Below are 23,338 nucleotides of genomic sequence, written 5' to 3'. Positions count from 1 at the left end.
TGACCATGAAAGTACCCTGTTACTGGCCCAGCGGGAATTCAAACCTGGGCAGTCTAACTGCAGAGCCCACACACTGACCCTTCAGCAATACCGCTCCCCCAAGTTGAGGGAGTTTACTGAATATTTGGAGAGATGACACAAAAACACAAACAAGTAGTGTATACAAATGCCAAAGAACTCAGATGGAACATGTGGATCTGGTTTGGGCCACACAACCTCCGTCACAACTCTGCCCTTGTACTTGGAAACCAGCCAAGGTCAATACGTTATGAATGGGCATGGCCATATGCCAATAAAACTTTATTTACAAATAAATGGCATGCTGGAGTTAGTCTGTGAGCTACAGTTTGCTGACCCTTATGTAGATGATCTATGCCGTAGATTTCATAATGGAGATCAGTTTAGACTGGAGCAGTTGGTGGGAGCTATGGGAATTAAGCCTTGAAGAGAAATTTAGGGGGCGCTTCGGAGGACCTATGAGACCTGCCCTGCCCCTCCTTGCTCCCTGGGCTCTGGCCAGCTGGCATATGTTTCCTAGGCTTTGATTACACCAAGCTTATTCCTACTCTAGAGATTTCTCCCTGGCTGATCCCTCTGCCTGGAAGTCCTTCCCCGAGCTCTCCTCAAAGCATTTATGGTTTCAGAAATTACCTTGTTTGTGTGCTTGTCTATTATCTGTCTCTTGCTGTTCTCCTTATAGAATGTAAGCTCAATAACATGGGATCAACATTGCTGTTCACTGCTGCATATTCCTGGCATGCAGACAATGGCCAGAAAATAAACACGCAAAAAATGCTTGCAAGGGTAAATGAAAAGGGCGGGAGAGAGGCAAAGGAGAGAAAGGGAGGGAGACTTAGGAAATGTAAGCATGCTTCATTATGTTGTGTTTAATTTTTCCTTGTTCTGTGACTGAAGAGACTGTAGCTGTCATTTGAGCGGCTATCACTCAGTGCCCATGACTCTATTTCAGTTAATAAAACATCCTCATCCTGTAATAAGAGAATGATAGCACTGATTGTGGCCATTCCTTGGTCAGAGGTAGGTCTTCTGTACTTCTGAATGATGACATGTGGTTTAAGTTACGGACTGGCTATAATCGAAATAGAAAAATCCATACTAATCTTCATTTCATTTTATAAAATAATACTTAAACATACACATAAAAAAGCTAATGATCCTCTTTTTCTCTAACCCATAACTATTGTCAAACTTAGCCTTTATTACATATATGTTATTACCGGGTTTTGTTGGATCTAATCACCTCCTAAACTGGTGCAGACAAGCAGAACAGCTGACCAGGCTGCTTTTCTATCTGCTGCAGCTTCCTCCTTTTACCGACTTTCATTTCTTTAAACTGCTGGGACTAGTAATAATAAAGGCTTTCGCAGGCAGTTGCAAGGTTAAATTTTTTTTTTTATTTCCCTAAATCTTTTTTCCCTGTGCAACTGAAGCAGGAAGACATAGCAACCTTTGACTAGATCACAATAGTAGCTGTAACCATGAGTCTCCTTTCTTTTCAATCAAAAGGGGATAATATTTCATGCTCCAGACACCTTACAAATTTGTATGCTTTCTTTGAAAACTATGTACCCAACCACTGTCTTCCCTTTTACTTTAGAATGTAAGAGACTCAGAATAAAAACTGTGGTGCAATTATAACAATTTTTCTGGCTCTTAAACTTCAGCAACAGTATTTTTCTTCTCCAAGGTCTTTATTTTCGTTTTTGTTTTGTTTTTACATTTTTCCTAGAATTGATGGCTGCATTTTTATATGTAGTTGTGTTCTAGACTATCTTTTGGTGTATAAATAACATATTAATTTTTAAGTTCCATTCCAGTGTAAGTCACTTACATACAACTTTTTAGCTGTAGTCATTTGAAAATGATGTTTAATTGAAAGATATAATGGTTAAATACTACCCAGCTGATTTCCTGTCTCAATAATCACAGCCTGTTTCTAGTCCAAGTCTAAGTTTTGGCCATAAACTGATTTTGGTTTGGTCCTGGGCAACCTGCAGTGATGCACAGCTGATAAACTGATTTTGGAGAAAACACCTAATCAGAAATTTTCCATGTTTTGTTTCATAAATGATATGAGCTAATATGGCACTAGTCTCTGACATATTCTAGAGGGTAATGCCTATGAACTGCACATCAATACTGAGAAATGGCAATGTCGTGGGCACATCTATGACCCTCAGCTGTACTAACTTAATTTATAAAATTTAACTGCTAAGTCAACAATGAGGTTCTGAACATGATCATAACTTTACAGTGAGTCATCTGCCAATTGAAGGGAAAAACAAGACTGTTCTCAGCATTTATAATTTCCCTAAGAAATGTCCCCTGTTGCTATAGTGACACTGATGCTTTTTAGCTAAAAAAAGTAAAAACTCTACACTGTTACTACCATAAGTGATAAATGGCAAATGCATCAGATGTGATGGATTACAAAGGTGCCATGGGACTATAAGTGTTCGGTTCCCTAAGTACTACCGATCATAGCCTAGAGAGACAGCATCAAACAGTGATCAAGTGCAAGGCCCAGGAGCTGTGAGCTGGAACCCTGCCCTTCATGGCTGGGACTTTGAGTCAGTTACAGAACCTCAGTTTCGTCATTTGTAAAATGGGGATAATAATAATACTACCCTTCCGCTGTGTGGATCCAATGGGTTAATATTTATAAAACATTTAGAACAGGGCCTGCATATGGAAAGCATGATTTAAGAATTTGTTTTATAAAATAAACAAGCTGCACAGTGAAACTTAATCATACTTTTTAGTCTTTTCAGGATTAGAACTTATAAACAACTGTTTTCAGATGCATGAATAGTAGTAACTAATCTGAGTTTTCTAGATGTAAGCTTTCAAATTATATGGTCAAATTTATAACTTAAGGGGGAAAGAAGTGGAACATCTATTCTCACTTCTTAGAACCTGTATAACATTTAGAAATCTATGTATAATACCTGTATGTAACATTGTAGACAATTTTCTCAACACTTAAGTGTTAAGATTCATATGTTGGGAGTAAGTAAATTCGGATCTTTTGTGTTAAACAAAATGCTTTAGATCCCAGTGCTGCCATTTAGTAGCTATATGTTCTTTGGCAAATTTCTTAAGCTATCTGAGCTCCTGCTTCTCATCCCAGAAACGCTGAAAAAATGCACAGAGTTGTTGTATTAATGAAATAAGACCCTACAAACAAATTGCTTAACATAGTTAAATGTTAGTAATGAAACACTGTATTATCTAATGGATAATCAGTAAATGTTCAGCATCAAGATATTAAATACCTTTTTAACTTCGCATTGCAAATTGGGCCAGTTTCCATTTATGGCCCCATACCTTAAACTTGTTAACATGTTGATTTGGAACGGTTCTCAAATTTATTTATGCTTTGTCTTCTCATTTCTGCTGTAAACATGTTGAGGGCAAGAACCAGACTCCCCCTTCTTTTTAAATTAAGCCCTGTGCGCTGTAGGCTGTTACTTCTTCATGTGTATAAAGAGTGGTAATTATGTATGTCTTTTACCAAGTGGGGGAAGAATGAGAACCTAAGTTGAGTCCATGTTGAAGTGGAAAATCTAAGAGCAGCCAAAGAAAAGTCATAAAGAAGCTCTCTATATTGTAGTGTAGTGCTCTGCTGAACTCAGAGGGAATGGCTGTGGCATGTACTGAGAACATTATCTTGTGTGGTACCCACAATTAGGGACTTAGAATAGGATCCAGCAAAGCAAGAGTAAAAGAACAATTCAGATAAGTATAGTAATAGCTATCCCAGGTAAGTAGAGAAACTCTTTAAGAGGTACTGGTGGTGGTGGTGGTGGTGGTGGTGGTGGTGGTTGTGTGTGTGTGTGTGTGTGTGTAGATCAAGAATAATTTAAAGTAAGAAAATACCACTAGCTTTCATGAGGAGGTCATTGGTAACCTTTAATTTGGAGGCTGAATCCAAATTAAGAGGGTTCAGAAAGAACAGGTGATTGGGAAGTCAGTGCAGGTGGTATACTAGTAGACCACTGGTTGAGGAAGAAGAAAGATCGGATATGAGATAGTAGAGTTGAGGGGCTCAAGGAAGATGTAAAAAAAACCTTTTTTTTAATTTTAAATGACAGTTGGAAACAAATAATTAAAAAACTCTAATAAAACTGATCTCCTTTCCAATGGCATTCCTATGCCTGACTCAATTATACTCAGCATAAAAACTGAGAGGTACAAGTAAATCTGAGCCAATGATATTCATTTTTCCTAATACACAGGTTGTTTTAAAGATTCAGACATGGATGTCCATGTATTCAAACTATTTTCAAACCAGTTATACTAAAACACCATTATTGAAAAGTTAATGTCTGAAGTTTTCGGGTAAAGCCCCCAAAAAAGGAAAGAAAAGAAAATGCAGGGTTTTATAAAAAATGAATCATCTCTTTTATATCTGAATAGGTTCCTCAAGATGAATGGACAGGGTATACCCCTCGAGGTAAAGACGATGAAATTCCATGCCGAAGAATGCGGAGTGGCAGCTATATCAAAGCCATGGGAGACGAAGACAGTGGTGACTCGGACACAAGTCCCAAGCCATCTCCCAAAGTTGCTGCCCGAAGAGAAAGCTATCTCAAGGCTACTCAGCCATCCCTTACAGAACTCACCACACTCAAGTAAGTGTTTCTAACACTATACGTCTGGTAGTCCAGCTCCTTGCATTATTATTACCTAGGATCAGATTGTGTGATGCCTAGAATAAATGGGACAGAAAACATTCTATACATGGAGCAATGTGATACATTGACTGGTCTATTGATTCTGACATTGGGTTTGACTTGCTTTCAAAGACATGGGCATCCAGGTGTACTATGCATGGACATAAGCTGAATCCCCAATATCCAAATGAAGAGTTTGAAATAATCCAGACTGGCTTCTGGAAGAAATGAAGATTTTAAGATTTCTGGTTAATGAGAAGATCCATGTACCCCAACTCTTGGACGTTTATTTAACCACTAAATCTATGAGGAATCTCTTCCTTACAAGACCCTTCAACTTTTCAGATAATTGAGTAATATAAGAGATCAGATTATACTGGAGAAGCTTATAGAATGTGGTCATGTTTTTAAATTGGGTGATATGTGAAGGCTCTTGATATACATTTTTAAATTTGGTCACTCAATATATTTTGTAAGACCTTAAAATATTTTTTTGTTTTGAAAAATATGATATAAGTAATATTTACCTCCAGTTGTGCCCTTTGTAAACAGAGAAGAGCTTTACAAAATAAACTACTGAAATTGAAATTTTAATTTTTAATTTTATTTATAGAAGTAAATCCAAGCTTGGAACACAGCATCATGTAGCTCATCATTTGGACCTAAATAATATATTATGGATAATTTGTGTTTCTTAAGTGCCTTTGATTACATGTTTTGAGGAAATACATACTGCTCTTCATGCATTTATATATACTACAAAATAAGATATTAAAAGACAATAAATAAAATATAAATTTTCCCAAAGGAAAATAAACTATACTATGACCTAGGATATTGAAAAGCAACCAACCGTTATATGATGGAAATTTATTTAAATAGCATGTTACATTATATACAGGGAGAGTTCCCTCATCAATATTTTTTCAATGAATAATGTGAAACCACTATGGATCATTTCAATAAAAAAACTTATAACCAATGACATGAGTAAATGATCCCAAGAAAGGAAGCGTTTCTTCCTTTGGCTTCCAGTTGCCCTCCTCCTCGCCTTTATTTCTGCATGTATTCATTTCCTAGGCGGGCCATACTACGAGCTCGGTGGCTTGAAACTATGAAAGTTTATTATCTCACAGTTCTGAAAACTAGAAGTTTGAAGTCAAGGTGTCAGCATAGCCTCACTCCTAAAACCTGTAGAGGACAATCTTTCCTGGCCTCTTCCGAGCTTCTGTTCTTAACCTGTTATCCTTGGCATTCCTTGGCTTGTAGCTGCAGCACTTTGATCTCTGCCTCTGTCACCAAGTGGCTCTCTTCTTATGACACTGGTGACATTGGGTTGGGACCCTCCCTAGTGACCTTACCCTCCCTAGTGACCTTATCTTAACTTGATTAAACTGCAAAGACCATATTTCCAAGTAAGGTCACATTCACAGGTATTGAGAGTTAGGACTTCGTCATATCTATGTGGGGAACACAATTCAACCCATAACAAACACTGCCACACAAGGGGAAAATTGATTACGGAAATGAAAAACAGAAACAGGTACTCATTGTACTCTGGCACAGCTCACAGAAGCTCATAAAATTAAATATACTCAGTGTGAAAAGAACTGGATATGTCATAAAGGCAGTGGACCAAGGTGGTATGAAATGGGGGTAGCTAAGGACCCTTCTGGCAAATATTTTCTATGGACTTTAAAGTATCTCTCCACTAGAGATAATAATAGATAGTCATAGACATGGCATTGACATCTTCCAAAAGATGCAAAAGAAGGAAAGCTTTGGGCAAGAAAGTCACTTGGACCTTCAAGATATCAGTTTCCTAATATGAAAACCAAGTCGTTGGACTCTCCAACCTCCAGAGACCCATTCACCGCCTTAGTATCCCGTTAGTTTACCTATACGGATGCATTGTCACATCAGCTGAATGACACATTAGGTCTTGGGGGATGAAATACAGTGATTGCTGCTGTTCACAGTGGTACCCAGGCATGCGGAGAACAGAAAGGAGTAGAGCCATAAGGAACGTGAGGAGGCCAGGGACAGGGGTATGTACAGAAATCAAGTTCACACTTGTACCTTGGCGCTGCTCTCCTCAGAGCTTGGGAGCTGTGAGAAATCAGCTCCCAGGTCATTGGAACTTGTTCTTTTTCATTTTGTCTTCTACATAATATCTCTTTTTAATGCAACTAGCATATGTTTCTTTCACTGCTCACAAGTTTTAAGAGCAAAAGGAGACCAATACACAGACAGTGGCTAAGCTGATGGTAGAGAGGGTCAGCACTTCAGACAGTGAATTTAGTCATTGAGCAGAGTCAGTGACTTCTACTTTCTTCCTCTAAACCTGTAGAAACTCAAAATAATAGCCATTTTACTAGAGGAAACCTCTTAAATTGAAAAATCTTTTCTTGATTGCCTATTCTTTAGCAGGCAAGACAGCATCTGACCATTCTAATATGTCTTTCATTTCTAAGCTACCATCTCATTCCCCAGACTTATTTCTCATAGTTATATTTATCTCCATCCATTTCTTCCTCACCTGCGTTAGGAGCTCCATCTCTCATTACAGTCTGCATATTAAGCTTCCATCATACTCAAATACATATGATTATTAGTGATTTCTAGTTTAATAGGATTTGTAGAGATACCGAAGAAAAGGAAATACACTGTGAAGGCAAAAATTGGGATATGACATCACTCATAATTAATGCTGTCTTTTATTCCTTGATAATGTTTTGACTGGAGATAATTACTTTTCTAGAAGTTTGAAGCATTTAGTTCCTCATAAGAAAAAAAAATCCCCATATTCTGGAATTCTGGTTCTCCAAAAAAGAAACTATATTTTTGTTCCTACTGCTCTGACATTTAAGTCAATTTTTCCTCCTTCCTCCTCAGCAATTCACAGCTTTAGGGATGAATCATAGCCATGAACCAAGATAACTAAAATTAGCCAAGTGAGATTGGGGCAACATTTTGTTTGAGGTTTTCAACTACCATCTTCTCAGAAATGTTGGAGAGAAGGCACTCCTACACTCTCTTACATTGCTTTTCTCTTTTCTTTTTCCTTTGCTATTTTCCAAAGGCATCTTGAGAGTTTACTTATGAGGATGGTTTTCATCAGCTACTTAATGTTGTTGCATTTTTAGATATATAAGGCCAAAGGTCAGCTGAACATTCTAGAGTCAGAGGCAGCCTTGAGACAGTGAACTCCATCTCTGGGCTGTCAAACTCCCATAGCTCCTCTCCGAGACCCATTATTTCTTTCACTCCCTTCTCTTCTTCCACAGCCGCAATAAATCCCTTCCCCTCACCACTAGCCTTCCTTTTTCGTTATTAGCTAACAATAAACATGAAATAACCTATCACCCAAGAATATTATTATTTTCAAAAATACCTTCGAAATGTTTAATAGTCAATTCTCAGGCAAGGAAGGGAGAGATTTGGGGGCCAGAGTTCCAGCTTGGCTCTGATAAAGGATTTAACTCGTTTCCTTGGATTTGTTATGATATGCCATTTATTCTGGAATTGAGACTACTGCCTGCTATCATGATTAGTTAAAACCATGTCCAAATCTTATCTAGGACATTTTTGTGGGTGTTTTGTTTTGTTTTTTTTTCAATATATTGTGAAAAGGAAGAATTTTTTTAAAATAACATTTGTGAGCTGTCACTTAAAAGATTCTAAAGCTAAGTTTAAATGTCCATTAATCCAAGGCAAATAACACCTTAAAATCTCTTCCTTCTTCTTTATCCCTCATCCAAGCATGAAGGAAACTTTCCTCCTGGGAGAAACAGTCTCTGACACCACAGACTTGCAAACGCCTCTGAAATTGGCGAGAAGGCCCCCAGGCTTCTGTGCGTGTTTGGCTCTGGAGAGCACCAATCAGGGTGCCTAACAATTTTGACAAAGTGTCTAACAAAATGCTTCAGGAGGGTGTATTTTCCATTCTAAATGCCTTGGAGGCAGATAGTTTTTCATTTTCAGAATCGTTAATTCTCGATTAATCTCATTCTCTCCCTGATGCGACACTTTTTTAAAAATATAACAAGTTAGTGAGATACTAAATAGCTCTGTGGCTTTTGGCAACTGGATTGTCTCTGCTGCCCGACCCCAATTAAATGGGAGGCTTGGGCTATTCGTGTGGATGGCACCACCTAGAAGGCTCCCATCACAGCTCTCCCAACCAGGTCAGGGGCAGACAGCAGTAGCCGACCTCAGCACCCTTCCCACTGAGCAGCTTCCTACTGGGCCCAGAACTCCTCCCAACACAGTGCTAGAGCCTCGGCTTCTCAATGGCCAGCGACTCCCGGTGCTGTGCCTTGTCTACATGGTCTCTGGGGCATCTGAAAGCACTGATGTGGACAGTTGTAAGGAGGAGGCACAGAAGAAATAGTTTACTATGTAAAGAAAAAAGGAAGTGGTATTGATAAATGACATAATTTGAGAAGAGATAGACAGGATGTTGTCTTTCGCCTTTAATTCTGGAGATTTAAAATGAGTCAGTTCTGTAGCAAGAACCCAAACTGTAGGGTCTCTTTTTTTGGTTAGCTTTCTAAGTTTATTTCTTCCTTTTCTCTCCAGACACACTGTGTCCTCTGCCGGTTCCTCGCATTCCACATGCCCCTTCTCCCCACCTAGGGCTCCTCCTGTTCTTTCTCTTCCCAGAAGAAGGATGGGGGAGGGGGAAGTGATATAAAGATGGGCCCATGAGGATTTTTTTCCCTGAGGGTGTATCTGGGTTCCCCATATTTAAGGACATAGCGATGTGTATCAGCCCACCTTTCTCCTTAGTGTATGAAATGTCTCTGTTTTTCTTTGTTCTCCGCTTTCCCCAACTGTTTTGCCATTCCTCTCCACCTGTTCCCCAGTATAACTGTAACATATAATAGCAAATGCTCCTTACAGTGGGCGGAAGAACAAATAACACAGTCTGACACTACAAAATTGTGCATTTACATCTGCAGAGATAGACACTCAGGATAATTTCCCATCCTTCCCTTATCATGTATTTTCTTCTATTATCCTCTATTCACCCAACCCTCCCCACCCTTCCAACATAAGACATTTTTTAAAAGTTTAAAACATGGAAACTCACTCACTTGCTCATAGACAAATTATCTAAATACCTTTCAACCCCCTGCTAGAAATAATCCCAGTTAAAAACAAAACATACAAAACTGAAATGAGAAATTGCCTATTATATTCAGCCCCTAATTGCCATGCCTTGTTTTTAAAAACCTGGTCCTTCTTTAGGCATGAATACCTTCCCGAATGAGATGGGGGTGTGGATAATAGTGTAGTCTGTACCCCACGCTGGCCTCTTGCTATGTAAGTGCTCTGTAGGAAAGCCAGTTTGGGAAGGAAACCTGTGTAGATTGAACTGTACCTACAAGGATCATGACCTCAGAGAGGAAAAAACTGCTTGTGAGTCTTTGAAGGAGGTGGGGGAAAAATGAAAAATTCAGATTGGTTTAGAGAGAAAGAAACATGAAAGAAAGATTTAAGTTTGAATAAGGTTCTGAGTGCTTGACTGAGTGCTAACAGCTTTAGATTCCTTTTTTGTTGTTGTTTTCCCACTTCATCACCACATGCGATTTCCCCCACTTTATGAGTAAGGAACCCCATGCCTCTGGGTGCGAATTTTCCATCCCATGGAGTCTAAGTCTTCAGCATAAGACCAATACTGTATTCCTCTCAGGTACACTTATCCTCTATTTTTAATCTAAGCATGCAAGAAATGAGATTTCCCGAATAATTCACTACTGCTGAAGTACATCACGTCTCTCCAACTCATTCATTTCTATGAATCAAATTACCAGTTTCTTCAATTCCATCTTGAAACATTGCAGCTCACCTCTCACTTCCTCAAGCTTTAGAACTTCACTCTTTTTCACTTGAATGATTACAATGGACCTATTTGTCTTGCTGCCACTTTTGGAGTTGTTGCCTCTCTTTACAACTACTCCTTCCATAAACTTTCTACCAGGTTACTGAGAAATCATCTCTGAATCCATTTTGTCTATGTATGTAGTCCTCAACATCATTAAGAGATTCACAAGAAGACTCTATTCTCCTTTGAGCTCTTCTCTTTTGCTGTTCCCTTATGAGGATTCTTTGCTTAAATCAAATGGAACTACTAATTGTGCTTGGGACCTATTTTGCTGGCTTTAGGACTGTGCTAATCAGGATAGGCTAAATTACACTGGCAGTGAAAAACAACTCCCAAATCAGAGAAGCTTCTAACAACAAAACTTTATTTCTTGCTCATGCTACATGTCCATCTTGGGTCATTTTGGAACTCTGCTCGCCAAGGTCACCCAGGACTAAGGTATGGACACACCACATCAACAAAGGTTCCCAGTGCCACCAAGCCAGGGCAAGTGCACAGGATCTTACCGCTTCCACTTGCAAGGGGGACAGGTCACCTCCATTCCCATTTTATGGGCAAAGCTAGTGGCCTGGCAGTGTGTATCTTCAAAGAGGGCAGAGAAGGCAATCTTACCATGCACTCAGGACATGGAACATAAAACACTATTTGGCAAGTAGCAATAATGACTACCAACGTTTATCTTCCGGACACCAAATATTTGGCTCACTCTCTTTCCTGCAAGCAAAATATATGCATGCCCTACCACCACCATCAAAGGGAGAAAAACCAAACACTCTGTCCTGGTGCTCTCTTCATCCCAAAGTTTTTAGTCTGGGGGGTGGGGGGGGGGGGTGACGTGTGATAGTCTGTGTTGCACCTGGTCAAGATGTGGCTCCCCTGCATCTGGAGACCTGCAACTCACAAAGACAAACTGTCTTCTTCCCAAACACCCAATATATAAGGCAGGACAAGGACAAAACATACACACTAAACACTCCCACTCAACATCAAGAACCTGGAAGACAATAGTAGTCACTGCTCCATCGCAATTTTGCAATCCCACTGGGTAAAATGTTTAGCCTCTCTACCCTGGAGAGGGAATGTTTCTGATTAGGCTGCAATTCTCCTCCCTGGGAGCAACTTCCTTGTTCATTGTTTTCATGTCTCCTAGCTCTCTGCTCTGGGAGAGTCTTCTATTTCTATAATCCTTCTTGACCATATCCAAAGCACGCATCAGGGAAAGTGTGCTCTTTGGAGCCCAAGAGACATTTTAGGACTACTGTTATTACCATGTCTTTTAACCTTTTGCACTCGGATGTCGAGTGTGACTCGACACGGTTAGCATTAGAATAAAGGAATCGAGAAAAAAAGCAAGCGAGTGCAAAGGGTTAATCTAGTCTTGTGGTTCTTTGGGGTGAGGTGGCCATATCCTTGATTGGAATCTTGCCACGAGTTTCCATCACGTCTTCATCACTCGAAGATCTTCTCATGTTACTGTGGGAACCATGCCAGAGATGCCAGATAGTCAAGGCAACAGAGTGTGAAAGGCCTTGTTGATAGTACACTGGATGGCCAAGGCCACTCTAAACATGGGAATCTTAATCAGAATTTTCAAGGCTAAGATGCCATACAGAGATGCAAGGACACAACAACCTCACAGTATACTGCGCATGCATGCTCTTCTATAACCCAAATGATTGATGTCACTGTTAGCAACTGGCCTCCTTTGTTTAAGTGGTATAATACATGATACTAACCAGCCAGTATACTGGTGCTGCTGAGAGAGAAGTGCAGGAGTGCAGCAAAGGCTGGAGAGAGGGGAGAGGCCAGAGAGGCAAGAGTAGAGAGCTCAGGTACTGCTACTATGTGAGGCTGTGAGTACAGAGGCTAATGCTTCTATGTGGGAAAGATGTATCTGTTACCAGCTGGTGTGCGGCTACCTGTATGGGACTTTGCTGTGAAGGACTGTTTTTTCTGATGGCTATATGGCCACTAGCTTCTACAATATGGACTCATTCTTATACATCCACAACTTCTCATGGCTTCTCCATCTCCCAACCGGTGTCCAAGAAGGTCCAGCCCCTGGCAGAGGAGCTTGACCACGACAGTTGGTGCAATGGGCAGGGTTTGAGAAAGAACCTGCCCTGACCGTTGGCATAGTCGAGCAGAATTCAGAAGAATATATGGACTCAGAGCAGCCAGAGAGCACAGTTACCTTTTACAAACTGGGTTGAAGCCAGTTGTTTTTGCCAATCCTGCAAATCCACAAATGTCCAGCCTCTCCTTATTCCCTTTCATTTCTACTTGCAATCTAACCAGTTCTTTTCTGAGTTTATTTCAAACTGCAAAACACCTTGTTGAAGGCTACCAATAGCAACCAACACATGCTATTAACATTGTGTTTTGCAACTACTTTCCCTAGAGTTACAAATTCATTTGCCACATCACCTACTTCCAAGTTGTTATAAACAAGTGATTTCACCTCTGCCTAACATGTTACCAGCCTCTAATAACAATTACCTTGCTGCCTGCTACGATATCCTGAAGTCATAGCTACATATTTTAGGGTATTTTAATTGTTGTTGTTATATGGCTACCCCATTTTTGGTACCAATTTATGTACTACCTAGGATAGGCTAGGTTAGTTACACTGTTAATAAATAATCCTCAAATCTCAAAAGTTCATTTATTGCTCACAATATGGGTCCATCATGAATCGGAAGGAGGCTCTGCTCGTTGCAATTATCTGATTCCCAGAACAGAGGAAATCGGTGCTTCCATGGTTACTGAATCAGAGAAAGGGAATGTGGTGAATTGAGTACTAGTTCCTGGAAATTGTACACATAGCTTTTGCATTTCATTGCTAAAGCCATCCACAAGGCCACACTAATTTCAAAGAGACAAAATGGAGCTCTGGCTATATTTGGTGAACAGCAATAATAATACTTCAAGGCCCTTGTTTGTGCTATTCCCACCCTATACCCCTGAAATGCCATCTCTTACTCATTTATTCACTCAACAAAGGTTTTCTGTAGCATGTTGCTCAAGAGGGCATGCTCTAAGGTGAGGTTACCTGGTTTCAAAATCATAGCTCTGTCATTTCTAAATGGGTTACTGTAGGGAAATCGTTTAACCATTCAGTGCCTCAATTTCCTCATCAGTTATACAGGGATGATAATATTTACTACCTCAAGATCCATTGTGAAGATTCAATATGATTACATATGTGAAACACTTAGAACAGTGCCTAGCACATGGTAAGTGCTTCACACATGATAGTTATTTCTATTAAAACAATTTTTGGCCACCTACTATGTGCTAAACATTGGGGTATATTAGTAGTTAGTATTCCTAGGATAACATAATTTACCATTAAATGGGAGAGAAGAGTAGTTGGGGCGGGTGGAGTCTATTTTTTCCATCTTCCTCTCAAATTTAACTTCTCCCTGTTGGCTGTTATTCCTTCCTCCTTAGAACTTTGGAAGCTCTGTGTGGAAACATTTCTCAAGGAAGTTATAGCCTTCTCACACACTTTTCTATTTTCTCTGTCTCTCATGTGGAAGGGAATTCAAACTCTATCTGAAGTAATGTTTGTGAAGCACTTGGCACAGCCCTGAGGAGATATTGAATGAACACTAATTCACCATTATGCAATTCCTATATATGCCTAAGGTGCCTTAAACAGTAGCTTCTCAGGGTCGCTCTAAACCGTAGATGTTGAATTGGATTGTCATCACACATCTGCTCGGCACCCTTTGGCTGTGTCTGTGCTCGCTCAGACTCTACCCTCCCTCCCTCTGCTTCTGAATCTGTGGTTCATTGGAAAGCTCCCTGTTCCATCTCAACCCTACTTGGCACTGCCAGCCCACCTGGAGACTCAGTCTGGCAGGTACACATTAGCTTGTTAAAAATATCTATGCAGCCATCCCTCGTGTTGTCATCCACTCTGAACATTAGCATATTTCCCTCAGTTCTTCTGGGGAATACCTGTTCTTTCTAGTTCTCTGAGGAGGAGGAGAGTGGCTCTAAGAAACCAGCAACAACTAGTCCTTTAAGAATTGAAGAAGCATCCTCTTCAATGATCACATTAACCACTTGTCACTCTTTCCAACTTATTTGTGAACCCAACCAATCACATCAATGAGGAGGAAATATACGTGATCATCTAACCTGATGAGTAATATTTTAATTTTCTTCCAAGCCTATTTTTCAAACTGTTATTTAAATAATTGTAAATGACAATTTATCAAGTGTTTTCAGTACATCTCATTTGATCCTCCCAATGGTCTCAGAAGGAATTTAGAATTGAAATTAACCAACACTTTACAGATAAACCAAGAGTTTTTCATGGTTCTGAGCATCATGAGGTAGAGCTAGGCTCAGGGCTGGGTCTTAAGCTCCAGCTTTCTGCTTTCCACTCCAACTTCCTTCCTCCCACTGCCTCATGGAACTGTGGGGACTTTTTCCTGAACAAGATTGTCTTCACCATCTGGACATCATTTCTGACTTCCAGCTCAGAAACTTCTTTTAGTTCTTTGGACCACTTTTCTTTCACCAAAAAAGCAGAGCTGAGAGCACTAGGCATAGATCCAGGTTACCAACTGCATGTGAAATTGCCTCCACCCCAGTAGTATTATCTCTGTGCCAGATTTGAAGAGATGGACACTCTGCTGAGAAGACTGGGCTACCCTGAGAGCTCATGCCTGGAGAGGCAGAAATTAAAAAGCCAAGATAGAACCACTTTATTTTGTTTCCCTTGTTCCCTTCCACTCAGTGAAGAAAAGTTGTGTTGGAGTTTTAGAGTGAGAGAAGCTAGGGGTTAAAATAGCTGGCCATGTTCATCAAGCCCGAGACTGCGCTCTTGCTTCATTGAAAAGAGCCACTCAGCCGCATTGTCTGGTGCAGTTGGCTAATAAGAGCCAATGGTGCACATCTCTTCCCAACTTCACTCTTGCTTTCGTCGCCCTGGTACCCTGATATTGGCCATATGATGGGAATATTTACATCAAGGAAATCAACAAACCCTACAAGTCAAAGTGTTTTTGCTCCCAAAGAGCCAGTTTTTAAACATTCATCTGTATGCTACTGAGAACTATGTTTATGTAGTCTTTCTTTAGAAAAAAAGATGAAAGAAAAATCTTAGAAGCAAAACTAGAGGGAACCTTACAGATGATTCCAACCCTGTGATATTACAAATTAGGAGATGGAGGCCCAGAGAAGAGCAATGACTTGCTTAAAATATTCTGCAAGTTTAGGACGCAGGTTGTCTCACTCTCAATCAAGAATTCTTTCCAGAAAAATCAAAGTTTTTATATTGCTACATTCCCTGAAGGAGACAAGAGAAATATAAGGCTCTATCTCTACTGCATATATATATGATTAAGTGTCACCAAGAGTGATGAAAACAATTTTGTACAATTATTTGTAAGTTTCAAAATAATATTAGGTATTAGACTAAAAATACTGTTATTGTTCACACCAAAAAAAAATCTGTTCTACAATTTGCTCTTTTCATTTAAAATTACATCTCAAAACATCGTTTTATACAAGTGCATGTAGACTAATGTTTTAAAAAATTATATTCAACAATTGCAAAGCATTCCATTGTGTGCGTGTACAGTAATTTGTGTAACCACTTTTCTCTTTGAATGGGGAATATTCTTCATGCAAATGTATGAAGGCAAAAAGGCTTAGTTTATAAGGAAACATATTTACAACATATCACAATTGTTATTGGATTATAAATCTTATGTAATAGTACAGAAATGAGCCAAGAATTTTAAAGGAATTTCAATAAACATAAAGGCTTAGGACCTCAATGCCCTCAATCATTTGAAGAGAGTAAAAATTAAGCACAAAGCATGATATAAAGTGAAATATATTCATAGTCACCAAAATCAAAAGATATATAACCATAAAGCCTGCCATTTCAATTTCTCAAAATTAGGGTTGGGTTCTAAGACTCTGCCACTCGGGTTAAATATAAACAGTCTACTATCAGGAAAATAAAATAGGGCCATTATAAAAATAGGTGAATTTTTGTTTGTTTTTGTTTCTTTTTAATTTACAGTTATGGTGATATTAGATCACGGCTAGAAATGTCCTCCTTATTTTCATTTTTGAATATTTTGAGATTGGCTGAGCTGTATTGGGAAAAAAAAAATTCTCTTAGGCATAGGAAATTCCTAGTATTAGCAAGAGAGAGAAGTGACCTTTGGGGGGAAAAAATCTTAGGGTTTTTTATTTGTTCTGTTTTCCCAAAATAAGGTAAATCCGTTAAATGCCTGTGCTACTTGACCCCCTGGACCTTCCCTGAGTTTATTTAAGTAGTTGCCCATAGCAACCAGCTACACTGTAAGCAGCTGAGCTACGTGTTGTGAAAACAGCTTGGAAGTCCTCTGTCTGCCTTCCATGATTATTTCCTGGGCCCCGGAGATAACCACAGTAAATCTAAATTTACTGCTTAAATATATTAATAATGTTTTGTGCTCCTTTATTTTTTTAAAAAACAAAGAAAACCTCTACTCTTTAAATAGCATGATAAAATATAGAAAACATAATAGTTGTCATTTGAATCTGCTGGCCACCCTCGATACTGTGAGAAGGGGAATAATTTCAGGGACCAGAGGAATGCTGTGAAGAAACCCCAGCAGAAGGGAGAGCCTATTGGCCACCCCCTCCATCTTCTTCCCTCTCCATCATCACAACATCCACTTCTCCAAGGCCCACCAGTCGTAATCAGATCACAGTCTCACTGAGGTAGAGCAGCCAGAAATATCCGGAAAAGGCAGACCTGACCAAAGACCTGCTCCTTACCCCATTTGTACTCAATAAGCTATGCAACCCTGAGAAAATAGATATGGATGATACAGAAAAGATTTTTTAATGAATATCTATCTTAGCCACCTGTAAAAAACAAACAGAAAACCACCCTTATCTGCTTTAAAGGAACTTATTCTTGGTTTCTCTTGACATCTAATACCCCTGTTGCTTAGGATCACTCTGTGATCCCCGATCCTGGCCGGTTACATACATTCACCAAGTATTAGTCATGCCAATTTGGCCAATTAACAAGGGAAAATGGTTGAAGTTGCTTTCTTACTTAACCAATATGTAAGTTTTCATTGGGTCATTCTACAATCTCTAAGATATCCTTCTTTATGATACTAATTCCATTGCATGGGAATGAATGCATAAGTCCTCACAATGGGAGATAAGGAGACAGTAGATTTGCAGGAGTCAGTCATGGTGGGAAAGGAAATTAGTGACACATTTTCTCTCCACCATATGTTACCAAATTAGCCGGATCCTGTGTGTGGAGAATTGGCAGAACTTCCTCTGCTGCTGGATACCTTGGACAGTAGCTCACAGCCAGGCAGCTACCTTGATAATTAGGTGGAGTTTCTGCCAACTTTTGCAATCTGCCCTCTAGAGGCAGCCGCCAAACCATGCCTTTGTGGCCACGTGTGATCCCATGTGGATGATTCAGCCCCATTAGTATATGTCAGGCTTTCCTGCCCCACATCAAATTCCCAAGTGCAAGAAGCTCTCTAAACATAGAGGGACCTACTACATCCAGCATAACGCCAAACAGGGAACAGCCTAGGCCCGTGGTCGGCAAACTGCGGCTCGCGAGCCACATGCGGCTCTTTGGCCCCTGGAGTGTGGCTCTTCCACAAAATACCACGGCCTGGGCGAGTCTATTTTGAAGAAGTGGCATTAGAAGAAGTTTAAGTTTAAAAAATTTGGCTCTCAAAAGAAATTTCAATCGTTGTACTGTTGATATTTGGCTCTGTTGACTAATGAGTTTGCCAACCACTGGCCTAGGTTGTTTATTCACGGGCCCATCCTCAGGCATCACTTCCCATTTCCACAATCATGTTCAACAAGGTATTAGGAGCAATATTTTTAACATCGGCATTCTGAATTCAGGGGGGAAAAAATGAAGCAGCACCTATAATTGAAATGAGCTTCCAACATGTGTCACAATAATGCATGTTGTCAACTACACAAAGTCTCCTATTTACATATTAGGTCCAAGCTGGTAAATTTCCTGTATTATTGCTGTCACCTTCCATGCTGTCATGGTAGAGAAGGATCAAACGTGGAAGCACAGCCAGGCAAGGAAGTGTGAGGGCAGGCAGTAATCACAGAACACTTGGGACCTAGCCAGGGATGCCTTACCCTTCAAAGGAGAAGGAGGAGCTGTGTGTAGTTAGAAATGAACAGTTTAAATGCTTAGGGCATCCTTGTTTGTTCACGTATTTACTTATTCAACAAGTATTTCATATTTGCTGTTTATCAGACACTAATCCAGGCCCTTAGGGGACCACAGTGAAGCTTGCATTCTTGCTGAGTAGACAAAAAATAAGATAGATAGGTATTGAGTAGGTCAGATGTGAATAAGTGCTGGAAAGAAAAAAAATTAGCAGGGGGAGGTGCCCTTCAAATAGAGTGACCTTGGAAGGGCACACCAAGAAGAGGACATTTGGGTAAAGACCTGAAGGAGATAAGCAAGTGAGGCCTGCAGCTGTCAGGGGGAAGAAGATTCAGGCAGGGGGTGATAAGTGCCAAGTCTTTGAGGGACACCTGGTGTGTTTGAGGCACAGCACAAAGGCCGTGTGGCTAGAGCAGGGTGGACAAGGGGAGACCAGTGGAGGAAGGTCCCCAAGGGAAGGAAGCCAGACTAATGATGGGCCTGGAAGCCACGGGAGCACTTTGGATTTTACTGAGGGAGGTGGGGAGATATTAAAAGGTTTTAGTGGAGTGACATTTTTAAGGAATTACTCTCGCTGCTTTTCGAGGAGAAACTAAAGTTGATCAAGGAGAAAGCTACGGCAGTATTCCAGGGGAGCGTCAGTGAGAGTCATGGGGGACAGTGGTCAGATGCTGCGTCTGTTCTGGAGGCAAAGCCTTCAGAGGTGTGAATGGATCCGATGCGGGCTGTGAAAGGAAGGGTGAAAGGGTTTGGGTCCAGAATTGGGGGACTGTCAGAGAAGCAGCTTTGTGAGGAAAGATCAGAGGATCCTTTCTGGATATTTAGATGTAAAAACATGTCAGAAATCCAAACAGACATTTACTGGACACCCTTGTGAAAGGCCTCTGCTTCCTTCCTTGACTTGAGCTGGGGAGGGGATGAGTATAACAACTGCCTTCTATCAAGAGAGCTGAATGTCCAGGTTAATTTCTTTTCTTTTTTTTTATTGGAGTGTAGGTTAATTTCTTTTATATTAAGTAAATTTAAAAGATTTCTTTGATTAGGCCAAGAATTGGCTAATAAGGATTAAGTATTTATTTACTTGCTTACTTACTTACTGGTAGGTCACAGGCCTTTTGAGGAGCTGATGAAAGGTATGACCACTCTCCCCCAAAGAGTGCACATATGCACATTCCATCTTGTATGCAGTATCAGGAAATTTATGGACCCTCTTCCTCCCACCTAGCCCAAACCCACATGCACCAGGTAGAGATTATAAAAAAATAGAACAATCCCCAAGGAATGTCTTAATGTGGTTTCTTTTATGCTTTTGTTTGTTTCCCAAAATTCCCCTTATAGTATACAAGAAAAGTACAGCAACCTTAAAAGTATGAACATACTTTTTATATATTATTGGCCTTTATTATGTTGAGGAATGATCCCTCTATTATTACTTTGTTGAAAGTTTTTATCATGAACGGGTGCTGGGTTTTGTTGAGTGCTTTTTCTGCATATAATGATATGATCATGTGATTTTCATCCTTCTTTTTTGTTTATGTAATATAGCATGTTTATTGACTTGAGAATATTGAACCAATCTTGCATTCCTGGAATAAATCCCATTTGGTCATGGTGTATGATATTGTCAATGTATTGCTGGATCCTATTTGCTAATATTTTGTTGACAATTTTAGCATCTATGTTCATTAGTGATATCGGCCTGTAATTTTCTTTCTTTGTAGTATCTTTGTCTGGTTTTGGAATTAGGATAATGCTGGCCTCCTAAAAAGAGCTTGAAAGTTTTTCCTCCTCTTGAATTTTTTGGAACTTTTTTAAGAGGATAAGTGTTAGTTCTTTGACTGCTTGATTAAACTCGCCTATGAAGTCATCCAGTCCAGGACTTTGGTTTGCTGGAAGATTTTTGTTATTATTATTATTACTGCTTGAATTTTACTTGTTGTGATCAGCCTACTTAGGTTTTCTGATTCATTCTGATTGAGTTTTAAGAGATTGTATGTTTCTAAGAATTTTTCCATTTTGTGCAGGCTGTCCAGTTTGTTGGCACATAGTTGTTCATAGTATTTTCTTACAATCCTTTGTATTTCTGTGATGTCAGTTGTTACTTTGCCTCTTTCATTTCTGATTTTCATCTATATGGATCTTCTCTCTTTGTTTCTTGGTAAGTCTCGTTAAATGTCCATCAATCTTATTTATCTTTTCATAGAACTAGCTCTTGGTTTCATTGATCTTTGGTACGGTATTTATTTTTTAGTCTCTATGTCATTTATTTCCACTCTGATCTTTTTATTTTCTTCCTTCTAGTTACTCTGAACTTTTCTTCTTCTCTTTCTAATTCTTTTAGTTATAGTGTTAGATTGTTTATTTGAGCTTTTTCTTGTTTCATGAGATAGGCCTGTCATGCTATGAACTTCCCTGTCAGGATTGTCTTTGCTGTGTCCCATAGATTTTGGGTTGTTGTGTGTTCATTTTCATTTTTTTCCAGGAAGTTTTTTATTTCTTCCTTGTTCTCATTCATAATCCATTCATTGTTTAATAACATGCCATTTAGCCTCCATGTGTTCAAATGTTTTTGAGGTTTTTTATTGTAGTTGATTTCTAGTTTCATGCCATTGTGATCTGAGAAAATGCTTGATATAATTTTAATCTTCTTGAATTTGTAAAGACTTATTTTGTGTCCTAACATGTGGTATATCTTTGAGAATTTTCCATGTGCACTTGAGAAGAATGTATATTCTGCCTGCACTTTGGGATGAAATGTTCTGTATCTTGTATATTCAGCAAAGTAGTAGGATACAAAATTAACACCCAGAAATCAATGGCATTTTTATATATCAATAATGAACTCTCAGAAAGAGAAACTAAAATAACAATCCCATTTACCATTGCAATAACAACAAAAAAGATATCTGAGAATAAACTTAACCAAGTATGTATAAGGCCAATAATCAGAAAACTATAGGACACTGTCAAAGGAAATAGAGGAAGATACAAAAAGTGGAAACATATACCATGTTCATGGATTGGAAGAATTAGCATCATTAAAATGTCCATACTACCCAAAGCAATCTCTAGATTCAACACAATTCCTATTAAAATACCAATGGCATATTTCACAGATCTAGAACAAATATTCCAAAAATTCATATGGAACCAAAAAAAAAAGACCCCAAATAGCCTCAACAATCTTGAGAAAGAAGAACAAAGTTGGAGGGACCACGATACCAGATATAAAACTATATTACTATATTATAATCAAAACAGCCTGGCACTGACACAAGAATAGACATATAAACCAGTGGAACTGAACAGAAATCCTAGAAATCAACCCACACCATTATGGTCAGTTAATATTTGACAAAAGAGGTAAAAACATACAATAGAGTAAATATAGTCTCTTCAGTAAATGGTGTTGGGAAAATAGGACAGGTACATACAAAAAATGGAACTAGACCACCAACTTATACTATACATGAGAGTAAACTCAAAATAAATAAAAGACTTAAATATAATTCATGAAACCATAAAAATCCTAGAACAAAACATAGGCAGAAAAGTCTCAGACATCTCACATAGCAAGATTTTCACCAATACATCTGCTAGGGCAAGGGAAACAAAGAAAAAAAACAAATAAATGGGACTACATCAAACTAAAAAGCTTCTGTAGAGCAAAAGAAACCAACAACAAAATGTCAACTGAATGGGAGAATATATATGCCAATGGTACATCTGATCAGGGGTTAATTTTCAAAACATACAAAGAACTCATACAAAGAACGCAACACTATGAAGACAAACAATCTAATTTTAAAATGGGCAAAAACTAAATAGACACTTCTCCATAAAGGACATACAGATGGCCGATAGGCATATGGAAAAATGCTCAATGTCACTAATCATCAGAGAGATGCAAATTACTAGTAAAATGACAACGAGACATCACCTCACACCTGCCAGAATGGCTTCCATCAATAAATCAACAAACAGTAAGTGCTGGCAAGAATGTGCAGAAAAGGAAACCCATAGTATACTGCTGGTGGGAATATAGACTGGTGCAGCCACTGTGGAAAACAGTATGGAGTTTCCTCAAGAAATTAAAAATGGAACTTCTGTTTGATCCAGCAATCCCACTTCTGGGAATATATCCTAAGAATCCCAACACAGCAGTCAGAAAGAATAGTATATGCATCCCTATGTTCATAGCAGAGTTATTTACAATAATTAAGATCTGGAAATAGCCCAAGTACCCATCAGTAAATGACTGGATAAAAAAGCTGTGATACATTTACACAATGGAATATCATGCAGCTATAAAAAGAAGGATCTCTTACCCTTTGGAACAGCATGAATGGACCTAGAGACCACTATGCTAAGTGCAATTAGCCAATCAGGAAAAGACAGACATCACATGATCTCACTTATATGTGAAAAAAATAAATTGATGAACAAAATAGATCCAGAGGCATGGATGCATGGAACAGACTGACAGATCTCACAGGGGAGGAGGGCAGGAGATGGAAAGAGAATAACCAAAGAACTTATCTATATATATAAAAG

At 39.2% G+C, this 23,338-nt stretch overlaps 1 protein-coding gene across 19 annotated transcripts in view; it reads left to right on the top strand.

Moving 5' to 3' along the window:
- Window positions 1–23,338, top strand: part of DLGAP1 (DLG associated protein 1) — a gene marked incomplete at both ends in the record, with an annotated part of 241,746 nt that overhangs the window by 60,415 nt on the left and 157,993 nt on the right. For all 19 annotated transcript variants that reach the window (XM_079785220.1, XM_079785221.1, XM_079785209.1 and 16 more), the window contains one exon: window positions 4,441–4,655. In XM_079785220.1, the coding sequence (XP_079641346.1) occupies window positions 4,441–4,655 (215 nt within the window). The remainder of the gene's footprint in view (window positions 1–4,440; window positions 4,656–23,338) is intronic.

Source organism: Cnephaeus nilssonii (assembly GCF_951640355.1).
Source record: "Cnephaeus nilssonii genome assembly, chromosome: 11".
Taxonomy (NCBI): Eukaryota; Metazoa; Chordata; class Mammalia; order Chiroptera; family Vespertilionidae; genus Cnephaeus; species Cnephaeus nilssonii.
This window is presented reverse-complemented; position numbering and strand designations above follow the sequence as displayed.